At 37.1% G+C, this 20,731-nt stretch overlaps 3 protein-coding genes across 4 annotated transcripts in view; 1 reads left to right on the top strand and 2 right to left on the bottom strand.

Moving 5' to 3' along the window:
• LOC136242096 (uncharacterized) overlaps nucleotides 1-20,731 on the bottom strand; it is a 59,955-nt gene that overhangs the window by 10,611 nt on the left and 28,613 nt on the right. The gene's annotated exons all lie outside the window — the stretch shown is intronic.
• Nucleotides 1,316-11,327, bottom strand: LOC136243192 (uncharacterized). Of its 2 annotated transcripts, none has more exons than XM_066034713.1 (3): nucleotides 11,188-11,315; nucleotides 1,762-5,442; nucleotides 1,316-1,599 (listed from the first exon to the last, which is right to left on the bottom strand). In XM_066034713.1, the coding sequence occupies exons 2-3, from the start codon at nucleotides 5,439-5,441 to the stop codon at nucleotides 1,521-1,523; spliced, it is 3,759 nt and encodes a 1,252-aa protein (XP_065890785.1). In that variant the 5' UTR covers nucleotide 5,442; nucleotides 11,188-11,315; the 3' UTR covers nucleotides 1,316-1,520. The 2 variants fall into 2 exon arrangements, with proteins under 2 accessions (XP_065890785.1, XP_065890786.1); XM_066034714.1 differs by lacking the exon at nucleotides 1,316-1,599 and having other exon boundaries at nucleotides 2,077-2,266; nucleotides 2,358-5,442; nucleotides 11,188-11,327.
• On the top strand, nucleotides 11,420-16,204 carry LOC136242097 (nucleoside diphosphate kinase 6-like). The gene is made up of 6 exons (XM_066033483.1): nucleotides 11,420-11,593; nucleotides 11,652-11,754; nucleotides 12,260-12,299; nucleotides 12,352-12,435; nucleotides 15,813-15,889; nucleotides 15,942-16,204. The coding sequence occupies exons 1-6, from the start codon at nucleotides 11,516-11,518 to the stop codon at nucleotides 16,088-16,090; spliced, it is 531 nt and encodes a 176-aa protein (XP_065889555.1). The 5' UTR covers nucleotides 11,420-11,515; the 3' UTR covers nucleotides 16,091-16,204.

The following is a 20,731-nucleotide window of genomic DNA, read 5'->3' as shown; positions in this document are numbered from 1 at the left end:
TTAAAAACTGTCATTTATATTGTTACAGTGTCCTTGTGCTGCAGAGGGCCCAAGGGAGGTTTCATGAATACTAAATGCAGTCTATACAAGAATTATTTTTACAATGAAATTTCACCTACTACAGGTACCCAATTGTGAAGCTGATACAGTAGACAGTCATCAGGTAGTACCATTGCCTGCAAGAAATCTCTAGTTTGATGGAAAAACACTCAAAAACTTTGACATTAGATAAATTTATAATTTTCAATGTATTTATATATTTATTAAATGTGATATGATAAATGATAACAGTATTCATGGACATTATATAATTGGGGCTGGGAGATATAATTTAGATTAAAGATTATCTAGATACCTAACTCACCTAAGTTAACAAGTTTGCTTATCAAGATAATAGTAAATCTTCGTAATCTATTGTAAACCACAGTCAGATGGAAAACTTGTGGAAAGGTCTGGTGTCAAAAAATTGCAAGTTGGGGAAGTGATAAAATTTCTGGCTTAACAACCACTATTTGACTTTATATGCAAAGTTGTGTTTTCAAGACAGTCCATATATTGTCCCATCATTATCAAGATATGACACACTCACTCAACACCATTTACTTGTGATCAAGTCTCATGCTGCAGAACAATAACTAGTGGAACTGGTAATCTGTTTTTTCCTCATGCTAGGCTGTAGTTGAAAGAATGGTCCCAAGACAGTAAATATATGAGTTTTGCTGTGTAGTGTATAAGTATAGTTAAGTATTAAGTACCACATGCATCCATCACATGAAATGCTATACCATCTCACAACTCTACAGGAGCTCAATCTAAATGACATTGCTTGGGCAAGGGCACCTCTGCTTACAGTACTGACCCCAGCCCATTGATAGCTTCTTTCTGGGCTGGTGGGAAATGTGAAATGACCTCAGAAAAGAAAGTCTTAATCTTACCTTCATGTTTACTCCTTATAATTAATCAACCTGATGCAGTACTGTAGATAACTGGCAAGGCCAAAGACACAACTATGAACTGTTAATGTCTGTAAATATCACAAGCAAGTATCAGCACAGAAATACAGTTGATAATATAACATGTAGATTCCACAGAGTTGCATGCTTCATTTCAGCTGGTTTACAAAGAAGTTTGCCACATAACCCCTTCCACAAAGAGTAACTAGTCTAAGTTCTTAGTATTTTAGAATATTTACGTTTTCACTCTGTTGTTACAGGTAATTATAAATTAACTATAAACAGTTTGCCAAGGCAAGGTGTTGATAACAAAGATATATAAGTTCTAGGACAATCTTTTGTGGAACTGTCAGATTTGTTAGTTCTCATAACTTTGAACCCGAATTGATATTATTATAACAACTTAATGATATACAGTCAACACACAGACAAGCACGCACGCACGCACATGCACACACACGCACACTATCACACAACACTAGTTGTATATACACGCAGTCACATGTATTATAATAATATTATGGATGTGTCAATAATGCATGCACACAAGTCAGTGACATGGTCAAACTAACTGTCGTGTGCAACAAGAGACTCTTGATAGCAAAAGTAGCCAGGATGTCTTCTTGCTGCACCTTCTCTGTTGTTTCTAAAATAATGTGTAAACAAAAATATCATGTATACTATGGATTTCATGCAAAGCACACACACACACACACACACACACACACACACACACACACACACACACACACACACACACACACACACACACACACACACACACACACACACACACACACACACACACCTTGCATCATTTACATTAAGCAGACCATCAAGTGGTTGGTATTCATTAGTTTTATTGAAATACATAACAAAACGATGAGTTGTTAGCTTGATACCAGCTAAGCAGCACAAAAACAGAGGAAGGACCAACAAAGTTATTGTTATTCCAGGAGCGACAGACTGCAACAAAGTATAGATATTAATGCTAGCAATAACTGATATGATGTTTAGTAGTAGTCCATCAAAAAAGTTCAACACCTTGTCTTTGTAAGGTTGAGCCCACATGTGGATCAATGCAATAACCACTAAGGTTATCTGAAGACAAAACAACATGTTGTAATAGTTACTGTTACCTACAAATACAATTAACATGATCACTTGACGACATATCAGATAATAAGCAGCAAACCAGCGATACTTGGTCTTGTAGCATCCTTGAAACTGATCGAGTAATGGTTTGATCTTAATGAAGTTAATTTTCCTACTTAACAATGGCTCCAACAATAACAACAACGGTAAACCAATCCCTACAAACAGTTCACAGATTACTGCCACACAACCATATACGGCATGACGACCATGGAAATATTCAATGTGTGGAGATGCATATGTGTATACCTCATTAACATCAGTAAACTTAAGTGGTCTCAGTAACTGTAGTGAAGTGGATGCTAGTGATGTGTAAGATAGTAATAGGAGAAGACAGATAACACGAATGATACATCGACTGACAAGTACTGTTATTCTCACTGAACATCTAGCTGCCAGTACAATTACCAATGTCAGTATTGAAACAGCAACAGCATGAGAATAATGGATAAACAACTGGTCTATTCCACTTAATCCTGTCACAAAACAAAGCTGCCCAAGAAACTCTGGAGTAAGATTTGCAAAGCTTGACAAGATCCTAACAAGCTGATATGTTTCATCAGAAATGTTTGTGTTAACACTCAACAAGATACCCACCATACTGTAGTAATAGATTATCCCATACACATATCCTGATGATATCTGAAAGTTGAAGTACATTAAACTAAACACACCAACTACCACTACAATCCAATACAAACAGGTCAACACTACCACTAACACTGTCATTCCAGTACTACAATGGTCTACACTGATACAGTCAGTAGAGTCATATGCTAGAGCGTAGTTTGAACTGCACTTTCCACAAGCACTCCCTGACTTGTGTTTTTTACACTGAGCATCAAGTGTGTCTGGCAATTCAAAGTATCCTTGTCTGGTCTCCTTACGAAACTTACAATAGTGGTTAGGACACAATGATGTAGTTGGTGTTCCTCCAATACTACCAAACCAATAACCTCTTCTGATCTCATTGTAAGTGTCATAACACTCCACCACATCATGATGGTAACAAACACAAGTCTGAGTCACTTTGCTGTACACATTTCCAGGATGATGACTACAAGGTACTAATTCTACTTTAAGTGTAGTACTTACCTTTGGCTGTGAGTATGAACTTAAATTTAAATTTAAAGTTACATTAATATTTGTTTCATTTGCTCCCATCAATTTAACACTAAGACTTGTGATATTGTCAATCAAAATATGCTCATCATTCACTAGAGAGATGTTTACATTTGAACAATTAATGCATTCTATGATAAACAGTGATGGTGCCGCTTTCTTTTCAAAAAAGTCGAGAAGAACACCATTAAACTTCACCTCATGACCAAGAATATTGCTCTTTATGTAGTAAATATTGTGATCAGAGTTAGATGATATGTCACCACCATCATTGTTTGGGAAATATAATCTTAGTTCATGTGGTGAAGTGACTATAGGAGATCCGGTACCATTGAGTGAAGTGTAGCTTGCATTACACTGAATAGATACATTTGTCTTGTTAACTAATTGATAATATTTGAAATGGCATGGAATAGACAGTAAATTTGCTTTTATCTCACAGGATTTTGGAATGTTAAAATATAAGGAGTTACCGACAAGTCCAGCTGAATTGTTTATAAACACAACACTGGAACTATCAGAGAAACTGTGATCAAAACCATTATCACAATCAGGGATTATCATATTTATGTAAATTGCTCCTCCATTGTGTGAAACAAAATTGTTCAGGAACCTAACAGTGGCTTGTTCATTAATCAGAACATAACCACCCTGGTCAAGATATACTGCAGCACCATAGTCAGCTGTGTTGTTCTCAAACAATACATTATCTATTAAATTAAGTTTACTTGATGACATGTACATAGAACTACCAATATTATTGGTGAAGGTTGAATTATTAACTTGTACTTTAAGATATGAAAAGGGTATTATATAAAAGTAAGCTACACTATAATCAGCGATATTTTTATCAAAGGAGGTATTAAAAATTTTCACTTCAAATTCACTGGTAGATGATGAAGCAGTAACATGTAATGCTGCACCATGTCCAGAAGACTTGTTGTCAATAAATTCACAATCTGTTATATGTAGTGAAAGAGATGAAAAAACCGACAATGTAACAGCTGGACTGTGATATTTTAAGTTTCCATTTGATTTAAAAATTACATTTGTCATGTACACTTCAACATCTCCATAAATATATGTCGTAATAGCGACAATCCCAGCACCTGATAATAGTGAGTCTTTAACTGTGGTATTAGTAATGTTTACTGTAGTAAGGTTGATTGACACATTAACTGTTAAAATCATTTCAATAATGTATTTATTATTAGTAAAACTTGAATTGTTTATCATTACCCTCACATTGTCTTCAAAATTTTGCCACAAAAGACAAAATCCAAAGTTTTCTCTGAACACAGAAGATTCAACCACAAAAAAACCATTTTTATTTAAACTATTTTCATTTAAACGATCACTCATTTTTGGATAACTTAATCCAGTAAAAAAAAAGCCATTATCATTATTGACCACACTGATTTCAATCAGATGAATCTCCCTCAGTACAGATAAATCACTTGAAAACCATGCAGCCCAACTGTTACATGAAAAAATACTATTTTTGATCCAAACAACAAGTGAATGACCACTAATGTCAACAGAAATACCACCAGCTCTATCTGAATGATAATTAGTGTTGTTATCAAATTTACTGTTAGAAATGTTAATAGTGAGATCATCCGAAGCATTTGAATTTCCTATAAACAAAGTACCGTAGTCAACAAATCCCCTCATTTCATACATATTATTTGATGTAAATTTGGTATGGTCTATTGTAAGTATTCCAGTAAAACCTTTTAACTGTATGTAAACTGCTGTTATTCCAGAATACTGAAATGTACAGTAAAGGAGTGAAATATTACTAGTAATATTAAATGTCACTCCTGCGATATTTGTTCCATAAGGATCACCACACCTGTCCCATGTGATCCCCTCAATGACCACATTATCACATGACTCACAGTACACACCCCCACTATTGTTACACGCGATGGTAGCACCATTACCAGTTATTGTGATGTTATTTAGATCACCTGATCCCATTTTGATGTTATCTTCTAGTGTAACTGATTCTGATGTAATGTTGATTACAGAGTTACTGGTCATATTGAGTAAAGCAGTGGATAGTGAAGTACACACACATTCTCCATCAACACAACATGTAGTATTGTCACTACCACCAGTAGTGTTGATGGTGATCACTTTACTATGGACATGTTGACTGGTGATCAAGGTGATCAAACTAATCCACAACAAGATCAAGATCATCATTCTGCATACATATAAATTATTACTTGAAGTATGACAATACTCAGTCATAATTCAGATTGCACATTAATTAACATCAATAATAAAAATAAGTACAGTAGCACTGATCAAGACAACTAGTAGTGTATCATGTGGCCAAGAAGCTGGTAACCACACGAGTGTGATACTGTATCAGGAAGAAACAATTATCAGCTATGTACTTCTGTGCTCCAAATTGACCATTTCTACACTGGAACTGCCCACCAGATAGAACAGGCCACAAAATATGTGCAAAATCACCCTGGTCATTCGTTTTACTCATATTCCTCACAACAGTTTTCTTTACCTTAATTTCCACACTTTGCAAAAATTGCAAATACATATATTGATCATAGTGTTACACCGATATCCAAATTAGCTGATTATTCCGATAACCGATATTAAGGAACAGAATTAGCCGATACCGATAATCGATCCGATATACACTAATAATACTAACACTCGTCCTCATCATTATTTTTAGTGATGATATACAGCTTATTCTAGGCTAAAATGTAAAGTTAGATGTATACATTTTACTATTGCTATACAGTTGAGACAAGTGGCTGGTACTACATAGAAACCTAAAACCTCAGTTTACTGTTGGGCATGGCCTAAAACCTGACAGTTTACTATGGGCATGGCTTGTAGTCACTGCTAAACCATCAACACATAACTTAATTAAAATGCCAAATAACTAGCCTCCTCCATATCGTAGTGGAGGTTAATACAGCTTTGATTTCATCAAAACCGATTAATTGGCTGGTAGCCAATATTGGCCCGATACTGATTATTGAACCGATTATTGGTGCAACACTAACTGATCACCTTACAATCTGGCACACATAAAGGATATAAAGGTTAATTTGTATATAAAGTTTGGTGCAGATTTAATAGATCATTTATTATGCAAAAAAGATACTCTGTCATGGCTACAAGGTAAACTGCATATGCACAAGAATAACTTGAAAATTGGTCTGTCTGTAGCACCATGTTTTCCTATGTGATATGATGTTGTAGAAATTCACTAATTTGTAAGAAGTCATGTGATACTATAGACAGCTGTTAAGGCTCATGTGGGGATACCGGAACTTCCAGAAGTCAGTCAAGCAGGGAGTTGCAAAAAAGTTGTAGCTTAACTCAACCAGAGCTTTATAGCTGAAGTTTACTTAGAGGATCATAGATAGACTTGCGCCTAATATGCCGGCATAATTTTGAGAATTATAGGCCATCTATTTCATGAGAATAATTCCAGAATTATAGGATGCTTACAAGAATAATTTTAGAATTATCGGGCGTCCACGGGAATAATTGGTGAAATTACGAGGCGCGTCTCTTGAAATGATCAAGGACAAGAGATTCTTGAATATATAAAAGAAAGAGTGAAGCCACTAAGAATGATGATAATAATAATATTACTTATTATTATTATAGGGCTGAAAACCTCTAAAAAGATAGATATACTCTAATAGAATGCTCAAATACTCTAACAGAGCAGTCAGAACATTAAATGTTAACCATCTGCTGCTAGTATCAAGGATTTTACTGCATGATTCTGAAACTTGTGCATCTTATACCATTGTACGTTCTGCAAGTCTTTGAACACACAGATATCATTAGATACCTAATAGCCTAACATGTAGCTAAAAGTATATTTAACACAACTTTTGATTCGTTACTGAAGCTCTATTTTAATTATACTTATAGCCAAAAAGTTGATGTTTAATATGGAATGATTCAATAAACCACTTATGGCTGTACCCTGTAGATTAATTCTGGCACAAGTTAATCATATCAGCATCTTGAAAACTAAAATGAGTTATAAAGTAAATAAGCATTATTATGGGAATAATAGATAATAAAAATAAGAATAATAGGAGAAAATTTTGGAAGGAACAATAGGTAGAATTTTGAGCATAATAGGTTCAAGCCTAATCATAGATAAGCTCTTTGATTTATAATAAAACATTCAATACACTGTGTGTGTTCTGGAGGTTCATACGGCTCAACTAGGGACCTGGGCTTCAAGGAAGAAGTGCAACTGGGTTCCTACAACTTTGGAGGTCCTACCAAGATCCTGAAAAAGTAGATTGGATCATGGAGAAGCTATGGATATCTGCATGACCTGCAAGAAGGAAGTTACAAGTGATGACAAGGCCATGCATGGCATGTGACCTTTGTGATAAATGGGAACATGTGTAGGTTGTTTAAAGTGTAATGATAAGCTGAGTAATGAACTGTATAAGACACTGGTTGGGTGTTGTTCTAAGACTGTGTTGTACGTGTGCTCACCTAGTTGAACAAAGGACACAATTGCAAATTGGTAGCATGTTTCAGAACGCCAACTTTTGCATCAAAAAGAAACAAGACACAAAGAGTGGCTGGTCAGTGTGACAAGCTCAATGCACTATTGCACAAGCTATGTGAAGAGAAAAAACACTTATTACCAGATAGGCTAGTCTAAAGGGCAAGATACAAGCCCTCACTAAACAGTTAGCATCACAGTCAAGACACCTGCTATGGTTACAGAGTCAGGTCAAGGTTAGAACAGACTGAAGGTACACAATTGTCGCAGACAAGAGATACCCACCATAGTGATGGCAGTGATTCTAGCAGTGATACATATGCAGTGCATCTCAACAGAGTGCTCAACTACCTGGTAGACAGAGCAGGAAGTGTGACCCTTGGATTTTGTTCTCTTACTAGCAGAGTTGACAAATTGATGACTTTGAAATACAGCTATTAAATTTTACTGAAGCAACCAATGATCGTGGGTGGAACGTGCTCAGTGGTTTTCATGGTTTCTAACTGGTCCTGCCAAAGAAATTTGGCAAAGGAAGGGAACAAGGTTTCTTGGTCAAAGATAGTGGAGATCTATTGTGGACAGTACAGTGTTCATCTTGACCCATGCATGGCTTGCCAAGAACTTCAATACTATCACTCTGGGTCAGTCCAAGGTCTGCTGGATGGAATGTGTGATTACCAGTGCAAGGCACCTCGTAAGTATAACTGATGAGACCCTGGAATCTATTTTGTGGAATAGGAAAATCCAGAAAGAATTGAACCTGATGGTTCTGTGTAAGAGCTTCTACAGAGACTGCTGCGTGCAAAGATGTGAAAACTTGTAATGAACAAATGTAATATGTAGTAATATTTGCTCTCAGAGTAACGTGTGATATGTAACTCACTGCTTCTTTCTGGGAGTAATATGTAACTGTAGTGTGTTTACCTTGCGTAGAAGTAACAAGAGTCCTGCAGATGTAAAAAAATTCATAGAGATCACCCTTCAGCTACAAAACTTTTCCTCTGTTCTGCATATGATTAGCTTTGATAACTGCCTATACCTACAACAGGTTTCTGCCATAAAAGGTTTCTACCTTGAAAATTTTTACATACTGATATGTTACTCTTGGGCTTTCTAGTCAGTGGCTGTTCATCTGTCATACCATACCTGGCACTCTTCTTACTTGATGATGTCATTTGCCAGGTTTTCATTCCCAGCATAACAGGTTGCTAATTCTCCATTTGACTCAATGCAATAGCTTTTCTCTCATTGGGGTGGTCTTGGATTACCTGAACTATCTTCTGTCATAGTAAGTTTGTTCAATATCTGTGAGCATCTTTGCAATTTCATTTCTAATCGGTCTCTTCCCTTTGCCAAGGCTTCTTCTGCTCATCAATTGAGCAGAAAATCTTCAATTTGCAAGTGAAAGGCTGAGAGTTATTCTTCTCTGTTTTGTCTTTATATGAGAATTTTGATCCATCTTTACAGTGTGCTGTTGAGTTTGCTTCGGTTAAGGGGACTTCTAATAGTTAACTGCTCTTCCTTTGCAAGAGCACAGATTTGCTTTACATAAGTCAGCCTTCCAGCATGCTCTTGCCCTACACTATGGTTGGCCCTTCTTAGAGTACCATCGCTCTGTGCTTGTGGATCCCCTTTTTTCTGTGGACCATGTGCTCTCTTGTCTAAAAGGTGATCTCTCTTCACTGAGACACCATGATATCAGGGACCTGACTGTCTCTATATTATTCTCGGGTCAGTGGTTGAACCAGAGCTACAACTTGTCAGTAATCCCAGTGGGTACTCCCTCTCTACTTCTAATACTCAGGATTGTGCTTGCGATGAACAGGTTTTGGTCATGGGGTGGTCAATCAGAGAAATGCTCAGGATATTCAATCATTTTGCTGCTTCTAATAAGTGCTTCTCATTGTCTGCTGCCTACAGGAAACACGAAAACATTAAATGCTGTACTTGTAAATTTGGGAGGTGGAACGTGCTTTAATTGAGACGAGCCTGAGCAATCCCCACACTAGCAAAACTATACAGTCAACCGTAAATGGCCATAAGGTGAACCAGCCATTATACGGAAATACATGCTGTAGCCTGTACATACAAAATACACACTGTTAATTACTGACCTTCCATGTTTTAAAAGATCATTTTGTCATGAATGGAACAAGAAAAAAGATTAATACAACAGAGGGAGCTGTATAGAGTAAGAAGAAATCGTGAAACTCCTGACAAAGAAATTAGCCGGCTGAAGGGAATGTGACAGACAGACAGAGCTAGCTAGCTAGCTAGCTATGAGGAAGTCCACATACTTTTCTGAGTTTTTCAAAGCTTATGAATGGGAACAGCTTAATTGAAATGATGGTTTCAAACTTTCAGCCTTGGAACTTTCCAGTAGGTATACGCACACTACTCCCCTGAGCATCTATACCAAAGGTGAATCATTAACAATGAAATGAAGCAATTCACTGGATGCATCACATGATCAATTGTGCATATGATACCTGGTGGAACTGATTGTGAAAATGGTGGAGAGTAGTTGAAGGGCAGCAGCTACATATACAGTAAACTTTGATGGTCGTGTCATAAACGTGTCAGGTTAGCATAAAGTATCGAATATGTGATAAATTTACACTGTGAATGTCTGTTTATTTCCATGAGGCGAGCATGTGATGTCTCGAATGTATTGGAGTACAAGTCAGTCTAGTGACGAGTTGACAGAAGAGCTAAGTATAATGTTTTTGAATAATGTTTTGCCAGCAAAGGAACTCAGGTGTGGAGAAGAGCGGTGTGATAGAAGAATATAACGTTAGCAATTAGGATGCTATCTGGAAGTGAAATTAGCTAGTAATACAGTAGGATTATAGTATTTATAAGCTGCTTAAACAGCAGTGTATAGGTTTCAGCTAGATAGATGTACACAGAGCTCAATTTAATATTTCTGCCCAAGGGCACGTTTTGTGTATGCATCGTTTTCATCTAGAAACTGGCTGTAGGGGGAGTACCCTGTAATTTGAACCCCCTTCCATACAATCCTCCCTGCTGAGAGTCTGGCTCATGAAACTGCTATTTTCTATACACGTCTGGCTTCTCATTTGTCCACAAAGTGGGCTGGCTTCTCACTGCCTCTCCTGCTCATTGCACTGCTTTGCCATTGCATGTATTTGCGGTGCTTGGTAGTCATCTGGTCACTTTGACAGAGCTCCACCTGGTAAGAGCGGAGTCTTGAGGTGGAGTCTCATTAATTTTGATAGTGAACTACATTACGACTTTTTGTGTAGTTGCGAATAAATAAAAAACGAGTTTGCTACATTAACCACTCCAACTATAAGCTGCAGTCTATACGTACAAAGAAGGATAACGCTCAGTAGTAGTTTATTGTAGTTATCTACTCGAGTGTCTATAGTTTCTGTTTATGCATTTATGGTTTATGTGACTTACGCAAGAGAAGATCCTCGTACTCGCTCGTCCTTGAGCAAGCTCAAGCTTCACTGCCAGTCAATGTAAGCACGTAAGTCACCTGATGAGCCTCCCACTGGCCTTAGGTAATCACCAGACTAACCACTCAGTGATCAGAAACCATATTCATGACTTCCGGACGTCAGGTTATTATCGAGTACCCTAATAGAACAGTCAGCAGAAAAATCTGATTTAACTGCATTCGATTGTGGTAATGAGTTAATGTAGGTGCGCATTGATTAGACTATAGTTAAATTTGAAGTCGAGTTATGACTATACAAGCTCGAGGTGGCTTTGAGATGTTGAAAAGATGAAAGGTGGCAATGCGTTACAGTTAACTGTGGCCATACTGAAGCCTGATCTGGTTGCAAGACCGCGTGATTTGCAGGTTAAAAGTGATAACATTTTTAGTTCAGTTAAATACTTGCACGCGTACCATTATACAGCTAGTGGAGCAGCGTATATTAAAGGAAGGTTTCTACATTGTCAGAAGGAAGTTGGTGCACTTGAAACGGCATGAAACAGAAGCATTTTACAACGAACATTGTGGTAAGAGTTGTGTTCACACCCCTAGTGTTAATGCACGGTATTGAGCCGCTACTCTGCCCCCAGTACGAACAGGGTGACAATTCAATTAAGCACATTTTCCCACTAGAAGTCCCCAGGTGGAATGCTACCACTACCAGGTTTTTGAAATGTTGCATGATGGTTGAACAACAGCTACAGCCAAATACAGTAGACCCCAGAACTGAAATTGACTGTTTAATTAGAGTGGTGCGTATTTATTAATAAAGTTTCCAAGATTATTTGAACACTTTAACTTGTCAGAGCACTTTTTATCATTGCCTGAGACTTTTGGGGTTGGATAACTGTGAGTTTACAATTGTGTGTAAAATAGCTGTGAAAATGCCCCCTGTTTCTACACGCCAGTATAAAGGCTATCACAGGTTTCTGACACATGTTTATTAGTTCCTTTTTCTGTTTTATTTTTATTGACGGAACATGCATGCATGTATAATTGTGTTATAATGTCATCCCAGCTATTACATTATAGACAAGTTCTTTTATAACAGACTAGTGACCTACATGAGCAGGTAATTGTTTGTTACACACATCACCATGGTGATGATGTTTATGTTGATTTAGTGGACCAATGAAGCCAATGATATTAGCAGGATACAATGCTGTTAGCCAATGGAGGGAGCTAATGGGACCGACAAAGATAAGCAAGTTAGTCATCGAATGCTTGTAGATACAGTGAAACCTCATTAATAGGGCCACCTTTGGGACCCACAATAAGTGGCCCTATTAGTGAGGTGGCCTTGTTAATGAAAACCTAATTAATCCAGCCATAAACAAAGTGGCCTTATCAAGGTTTTCAACAAATCAACACCTCGCTATAGTTGCTGTAACAGCTATATACATATACTATAGGTTTCACAATAATGGATTATTCATTACTTGAGGAATAATGGCTACTAAAAGCATGAAGCACATTGCTATATAAAACAATTGGCATAGCTTTTTGCAGGTACTCAAGAACACCAACTTTTGCAGTGATACGTTGACTGTCTGTTCAGCTGGTCCCTTTATTAAGGGAATATTGTGTTAGTTTTACCAATTTGGTTCTGCAGTATGTGGCCACTGGCCTTATTAATGAGGTGGCCCTATTAACGAAATCAAATCACTGGAATAGTATGGAAGATACATCTGGACCTGCCCACTATAACAAGGTGGCCTTATTAATGAGGTGGCCACCAATTGAGGTTTCACTGTATTTTAAACTGGTTGATTATACTCGTGTGCAGTTGTTGATGTTTGATATCATTTAATATTATGTACTATTAGCATGTCATCAAACTGATACTGTGTATATTATGATTTCTGCTTTAATGGTTTCCCCACTATGGTTACATCTAGCCAAGTCATGCATGACAGTGATGACACCGCCCACTTATCAGGATTGTGCGTTACTGCCTGTAGGAAACATGGGGCAATTATCACAATTGTGGGTCTGTAGCTGCCTGTTGACTTACACCCACTTAACAATTGTTGTTTATGACTTTATAGTACTCTTTGTTAGCTTGTCTACTAATTCCTTTTACAGGCGATCCTTCCATATTAAACCAAGAGCTTATGAGCCGTCGAAGGCGGCGTAGGAGCATGAAACTTACGCTACCTGCTGGTTGCCATCGACATCCAAATACAATAGCAATTAGTTTCCATATAAGGAAAGTAAAATCTCATTAGTTGATGCTGTATACTAATTGTGCGCGACACTCACAGTGAATTATTCAAAAAGCATGACATAGTTTGGATTGTGATGGAACCAAGTTTCATGCTCCTCATAAGCTCCTGATTAAACATATGCAGGCTAACTGGTGGGGTTTGGAATTTGCAAACAACAACATGCCGAGAACTATGCTGGTTACTCTCTATGTGAAAATCAATTAGTACTACTGTACACCTACAAAACTTTTGTCACCAGTTAATTGCCTACCAATAATTAGCAATAACCAGTTAATTGATTGTGTGTAGTAAAGTGATATTGGCAGACATAACAAGCCTGCTGGAAGGTTTAGGGTGGTACCGAAGTGCATCAACATCCTGTCTTACAATAACAGTTATTACAGCATATTTACACATGCTTTGAGGTTATGTTGTGATGTCATATTATGTTATGTTGTGATGTCATATTATGTTATGTTGTGACGTCATGTTATGTTGTGACGTCATGTTATGTTGTGACATGCATCCTGTCTTACAATAACAGTTATTAGGTGATGAAAAGTTAATTATATGTTTCTGGTTCCCTTCCTGGTCATTTTTTGTTGAATGAATTGCACAATCACCATAAAATATTTTATATATGTTGAAATGTTTTCATGTCTTGTAAACGCTTTTTTTCTTAAAGATGCACTAACTTTATACATCAAGTTTGTTTTTCCCTATAATTCCATGTACTGCTACAGTATGTCACTTGTAGTGTACCACATCAAAATATGGACATGACTAAAACACGGAACGGACTGGGAAAACGGACTCACAAACGGACTGAAAGGAACTCCCCTGAAAACGTTTTTTGCCATAGAAACTCACTAAATCACTGCTACAAAGAATATAACACGTAACAACAGCCTTAAACAAACCTCTAAACGTGTGCTCGAGCCACCATTACTACCCTGAGATAATTTACAAAGCGCCAGTCTGCCAGTTTGAGCGCCTGTGACAGCGAAGTTGTCGGTTAGCTACAGTTTAAGCAAACAAAGTAACAGAGACTGTATTTGTAGTAGCCAGTTTCTTGCCAGCTGATTAAATACAACGTGGCCGCCACGAAGCCTACCTGTCACGAGTTGTCACCTGTAAAACTGAAGATCAGCCGTCAAACTAATTGCAGCAATTAACCAGACCATGAATTCCAAGTAACATAGTGTCTTAACAGGCTTAAAGCTTGTGTCTTGTCTTGTTTACACATGCGAAACGAAAGTGCGCTTTTAATTAAACACAAAATGAATTTAATTTCAGACTATCTTTAAGCGCAGGGCTTAATATCGGTTTGAGCAAACTTCGACATCGTGTTCAGAGCAGTTCAGAGGTTTGTTTCAGGTCGTTGTTACGTGTTATATTCTTTCTAGCTCCTATACAGTGAATTTCTATGGCCAAAAAACGTTTTCAGGCAAGTTCTTTCCAGTCCGTTTGCTAGTCCGTTTTCCCAGTCCGTTCCGTGTTTTAGTCATGTCCTCAAAGGACCGCAAAAAAGAAAAGAAAGCCTGGTCACCTGGTCAATTTTGGGTAGGACCAGAAACATATAATCAACTTTGTACAGCCTTACAATCACATATTTACACATACTTTGAGATGTTATGTTGTGACATTAACACTTGTCAGCAGGGATAATTTATGGTTTACCAAGTGGATGGGCAAACCAGTTTAAAGGGTTAAGGACCAGTAATTGGCTGACCTAGACAACACACCAGTTTTTTTTTTACATACTGGTTCACAGCACTAAAATCAATCTAGGTATCAGCACTCACCTCTGTGACCCAGACCCCATCCAGATTACTAATCAAGTCAGTGGTTCTGCCAGATCAGTAGTGCTGACCCACTTACAAGTTGCAATCCTGGATTAGAATCCATGACTACTGGAAGGTTATAGTAGTAACCACTGCAACATGGTTACTATGCAACTATATACTGACTTGTAACTGTTTCTATGTGAAGTCAGCTTCATGCCTGCCTAGTTAATTAGCACTTAGGTTAGTGTTTACATGTATGTATACCAGACAATGAACCAATAGAATAAGTGATTGCAACCTACCGTAACGTTTCCATGGGGATTTGCTCATATATAAATCCCCATATATAGTAGTGTACCATATTGCCATAATGTGTTGCTATAGAAAATGATAACTGAAGATGACAGGGTATAACATCTTCTGTGTAAAATTAAAAGACAGAGGGTGTTTGTTTCTTATGCTGGCTATAAGTGATCAAAGAGATGTGCAGTACATTTGCAAGTCTCAAATTGTGGCACATTTGTACTGTACATATTGTCATTTCTACCAACATCTGTAGTAATTAAACGTGATGTGTAATGTTTCCATTAGAGCAAAGATGATTGCTCCAGACTCCATTAGAAGTCACTATGGTCTTACCGACACAAGAAACTCAGTCCATGGTTCTGGTACGTTGAACTATATAACTTTCTCTGTTTAAAAACTTTCTTATGGTGGTAGATGGTGAAGAATCGTTTTTAAAGGAATCTCAATTTTTCTTTCCTGACTTCAATCCCATTGCATGGCAGGACAAATGTGAATCACTCTTCAGACAAGGAAATGTTTATTATGACATAACTAGTGGCATTCATCTAGTTAGTACGAATTGAATGAAATTTTTTAATATGCTGACTTGGTAATCTGTGTCAATGTGTGGTACAATAGTGGTAGGGAGTGATAATACCACCACTAATATAATTTAGCTGATGATACTAATACTTATAGTGTACACACAATGTTTATACTGATATTTGGTTGAGGTTGACTTTATACATGTTCAAGGTGTATGCACACAAAGAATGTATTGTAGACAGCTAGTAAAATTGTCTGCATGTAAGCGTTCTTCCACAACAGCATTGAATGATTTTTCATCTTGAGCTTGACAGCTTGACTCATAACAGGTAATTTATGCTCATGTCCAAAGCGTAGCAGGTATGTACTGATCTCAATTGAAAGTCATTGCTAATACATGGTTACTACCGAAGGTTGAGGGAGGGACTATGTAAGACACACTGCAAGTGATGTATTTGTTGCTTTTAATATGCTGACAACCAACCATGCATGCATGCTTTATTGAAATTTCTTTCCACACACCATCTGTTGGTGGAAAGTGTAATGCTATATGCACCAGTTGTTGTATACTAATAATAGCCATTGTACATGTACTACCATCTACATGTCATGTACCAAGAGTTCTACATTGATTAAACAGGGTGTCATGATTTGATAAGTTGTGAATCAAGACGTACCAGATAACACAAATACTTATACCTAAAGTTACAAGTTAGAATATAATACATATAGTGTCACATGATAAGAAACATGGTGATTGTATAGAAGGTAGTTCATATAGTTGTACATAGTCAAGAGTAAATAGTGGAGAATGGTATAGTTGTAGTTTCATGTATATATACTTGGATCCTGTGGTTGCCATTGTCACTGACATAAATATTTCCATCAGAACTCAAAGCTATTCCTTCTATATAACTGAACTGTCCTGCACTAGACCCCTTTGATCCAAAGCTACTCACAAAAGCACCTTCCTTGTCAAACACTGATACTCGATGATTATAATACTCGGCCACAAGAGTGTACCCATTGGAATCAGTAGCGAGACTGTATGGATAGCTCAAGGGAGTTTTGTAGTATCCTCTTGTGCCAAACTTCCCAATACACTGACCATCCAGTGTGAACTTGTGGACACCTTCATTACTCCAAGTGGAGACCAACACGTGATCATCTGTATTAATAGTGACATCTAGTAGACCAGCAAATTCTTCTGATCCAAATGAGAAGCAATATTCACCATCAAGTCTAAATACTGAAATGATGGAGTTACCAGAGTCAGCAACATAGACCTTATCATTATGGACCGCAATACCAGTTGGACTGTTCAGTTTTCCATTGTCAGATTTACTGCCAAACTGGAGTAGATAATTGCCAGTGGTGTCAAACTTTTGTACCCTGTGGTTGCTACCATCCACCACATACAAGTGATCATCACCATCAAACACTACTCCTTTAGGATTGTTAAATTCTCCATTTGCACTACCAATGGTACCAAATGTTTTAACCAGTTGATCTTCAGCATTAAACAAGTGGACACAGTGTTTGGAGCTGTCAGTTACTGCCCATGTGCCATTTTTACTGAATGAAATATGACCAGGTGACCTCATGTTGTCAATATTCAACACTTTACTGAGCTTGTGATCTGTAGGGTAATGTCCAATTAGATCCTTCATGGTTAATTTTGAAGAAGAAAGATGCTGTTTATGAAACAAATTGAGAGCAGTTAGCACATTTAGCTAATATCAAACTTTATTATATTTATGCTGCCACAGTGTCATTTTTATACTCACTGAGTTGTGATGTAATCTTACAATGCTAATGGTAGACCATTAACTGGTCGCCCACCTACCAGAATGTCACTTATAACTGTGATGTAATATTACGCTGCTAAATGGACCTTTATGCCTCTGATGTAATATTGCACTGCATGCTAATGGAGACCATTACTGGTCTCCCACGTATGACTACACTTTAGTTTGTAATTATTACATTAGTTAGAAATTATCACGAGTATATACTCCATAACATGTTGCTACTGGCAGTGATATATAGGGCAATAAAATTAGACATAGAATGCTTAATTTTGATTTAATTCAGACAATTGGCCACATGGCTGTTCTTCCTTCTCATTGTAAGGACAAAATTCTATACAGACACTGTCACACTGGATGCTATAATATATATGTGCACACAGCCAAATCACTGTTTAAGTAGATTTCTCTCCATTAATTAAATAATTACATTTCTGTAATGTGTTTTCTGTTAGGTAATTTATTTGGCAAGTGAAAACAACCTTTCAGTACTCAGGTTCCAGCAGGGCTTTACATACAACCTTCCAATTAACTTCACCGCATGATATTTTTGCCAATAATAATGTACAATACTATTAATACTGGAAAATATGAAGAAAGCTGTGTTGACAGAAATGAACACAGACCATTAATAAAAGCTATGAGTATCTCAAGCATGATAAAACAGTATAGGCTTTCAAAAATTAGGAAGCTTATCTTGCAAATGAAAGAAATGTCAATTCATTAGCAAATATTTGAGAGACTATGGCCAGGCTGTGTATCAGAGTACTGGAAATGATCATTTAATGTGCACTTAAATATGGAGCTGAAGAAAGTGAATAAAAAATGTTACTGCCAATGACACCAGAACATGTATATTTATACAGAAATTGAAAGTTTGAGAATAACTAGTGATTTATATAGCTGGGCAAACAGATCCCAGGGGCGGATCCAGGGAGGGACTTTGGGGGCTGAAGCCCCTCCTTCATATTTAGGCTTTACTTGATCAATATGCTGAGGATTATAAATTTATAATGAAATTTTGTCTTAGCATAATTATATGATCCCTAATAATACAAATACTCATAAAACCACCTTATAAACATCTTTCCAAGGTATTATCAGTGGATTTATGCTAAAGTTTATGCAACAAGGACTCGGATCAGCATTGGAGGTGTACAAGATTGAGATACTCTAATAGAGCAGTCAGTTAACTACTCTAATAGAACATTCACTGGAAACATGTCGTTGGTTCTGTTATGGAATTTTTCCAAATCTGCCTGCACCTATACATACAATGAAGTGCATTGGCCTGTTTAAAGGGCTTCATTCATCTACTTGTGTAGTTAATATGTATGGCAATACTTAATTCAGGTACACAATTTCCATTGAAAATGCTCTCAGATTCAATCTTGCATTGTTTAAAATTCACAATTTTCCACTTTCAACATTATTATTCTAACATGCACCTATTCAGTGTTGTGCAATTGTGAGAGGGGTGCATCATGTACTTGGTTGTCTGTACCTACCCAAACTTTTCCATTAACAAAATGCTTCAGAGAGCCATACCTATAATCTAAAGGCAGTATATAAAATATCTACAGGCAGAAAATATTATTAATTTTATGTGGAAATGTCTCCAAATTGCAGTATTTTAGCATCTATTTTTCAAAATTTTTCTGGGGGGGGGGGGGGGGGAGCATGCCCCCAAACCCCCCCCCCCCAGTTCCAGCATGCTTCGCGCACCTCTACCCAAGAGATTAGTACCTTGAGCTAGCCCCCCCCCCCCCCCCTTTATAAATCCTAGATCCGCCCCTGGATCCTATTTTAACTTTGCAATGTTTCTATATACAATATTCTCAGCATCTTGACAGGGTAATGAGGAAGCTTTAAAATGATTTACAATAATATTATACTGCAGAGTTGATGATGATTGCAATATAGCACAATGTGCAGGTTGGAGGGGTTTGGGTTAATTTGTTATTGTATAACAGACAACAGATTTGCTAGAAAATATGCAAAATTGATTCTCCAAAACTTCCTCTGGTAGACCAGCACACTATACCATAGCTTGGTTGTGCATGCATACATCTACAGATAATCCTTTGGAAGTAACTTGTATAACTGACTCTTGATCATAGAAGCTAGATGGTTCAAAGCTACAACAAATTATGACAGGTTTGGAGCCAGGCTCAGCCAGCACTGAAGAACTTACATCGTTTGTTTGATGCAAATGCAAGCTTTCTACTGCAAATCCATACATGTTCTTTCATTGCAGTATGTGGCAATTTCAGGGGAGATAGTTAATGAAATGTCACAATTAGATATTTTAAATTTGTAAGTCATTTCAATTTCCTATACCCAAATTCCTATTTCAAATTCTTATTCACACAATAAATATTTTTGCAATGCAGTTTTTATGAGCAAGAAGATATTGCATTTTGGTTTGGACTTTAGAATGCCGGATGTGCCAAAACTAAATTTGGACGTAAGAGGCTTTTGGATACGTTGTTCTATGATAATTTGCTTTCTAAAGATACCAAAATTAGCTTTCTTCAATTTTTTTCCAGGTTCACCCATTGTTAAACTAAATCTATACCAGACGGTAAAATACTACTACAAAATTTCATTATACAATAAATTTCTTTCTTGCTTTATTGTTGAGAGATTCATCAGCAGCCCATTAAATGGTGTTGAGCTACAGCACTCAGAGGATTTTTACAAAGGGGGAGGGGCTGAGCTGGACAAGGACATAGGTAGCTAACCAGATATGCCAAAGAGTATTATAAATGTAGAAGTCAAGTGATCCAGTATCTGTGGTCAAACTATGATACATTCATGGTTAAAAAATGTTGAGCAAATGATTCCAGCTTTTACAGATCACATGCAGTT

Source organism: Dysidea avara, chromosome 13 (genome assembly GCF_963678975.1).
Source record: "Dysidea avara chromosome 13, odDysAvar1.4, whole genome shotgun sequence".
Lineage (NCBI taxonomy): Eukaryota > Metazoa > Porifera > Demospongiae > Dictyoceratida > Dysideidae > Dysidea > Dysidea avara.
The sequence above is the reverse complement of the archived record's forward strand: the minus strand, read 5'-3'. Positions and strand labels throughout refer to the sequence as shown.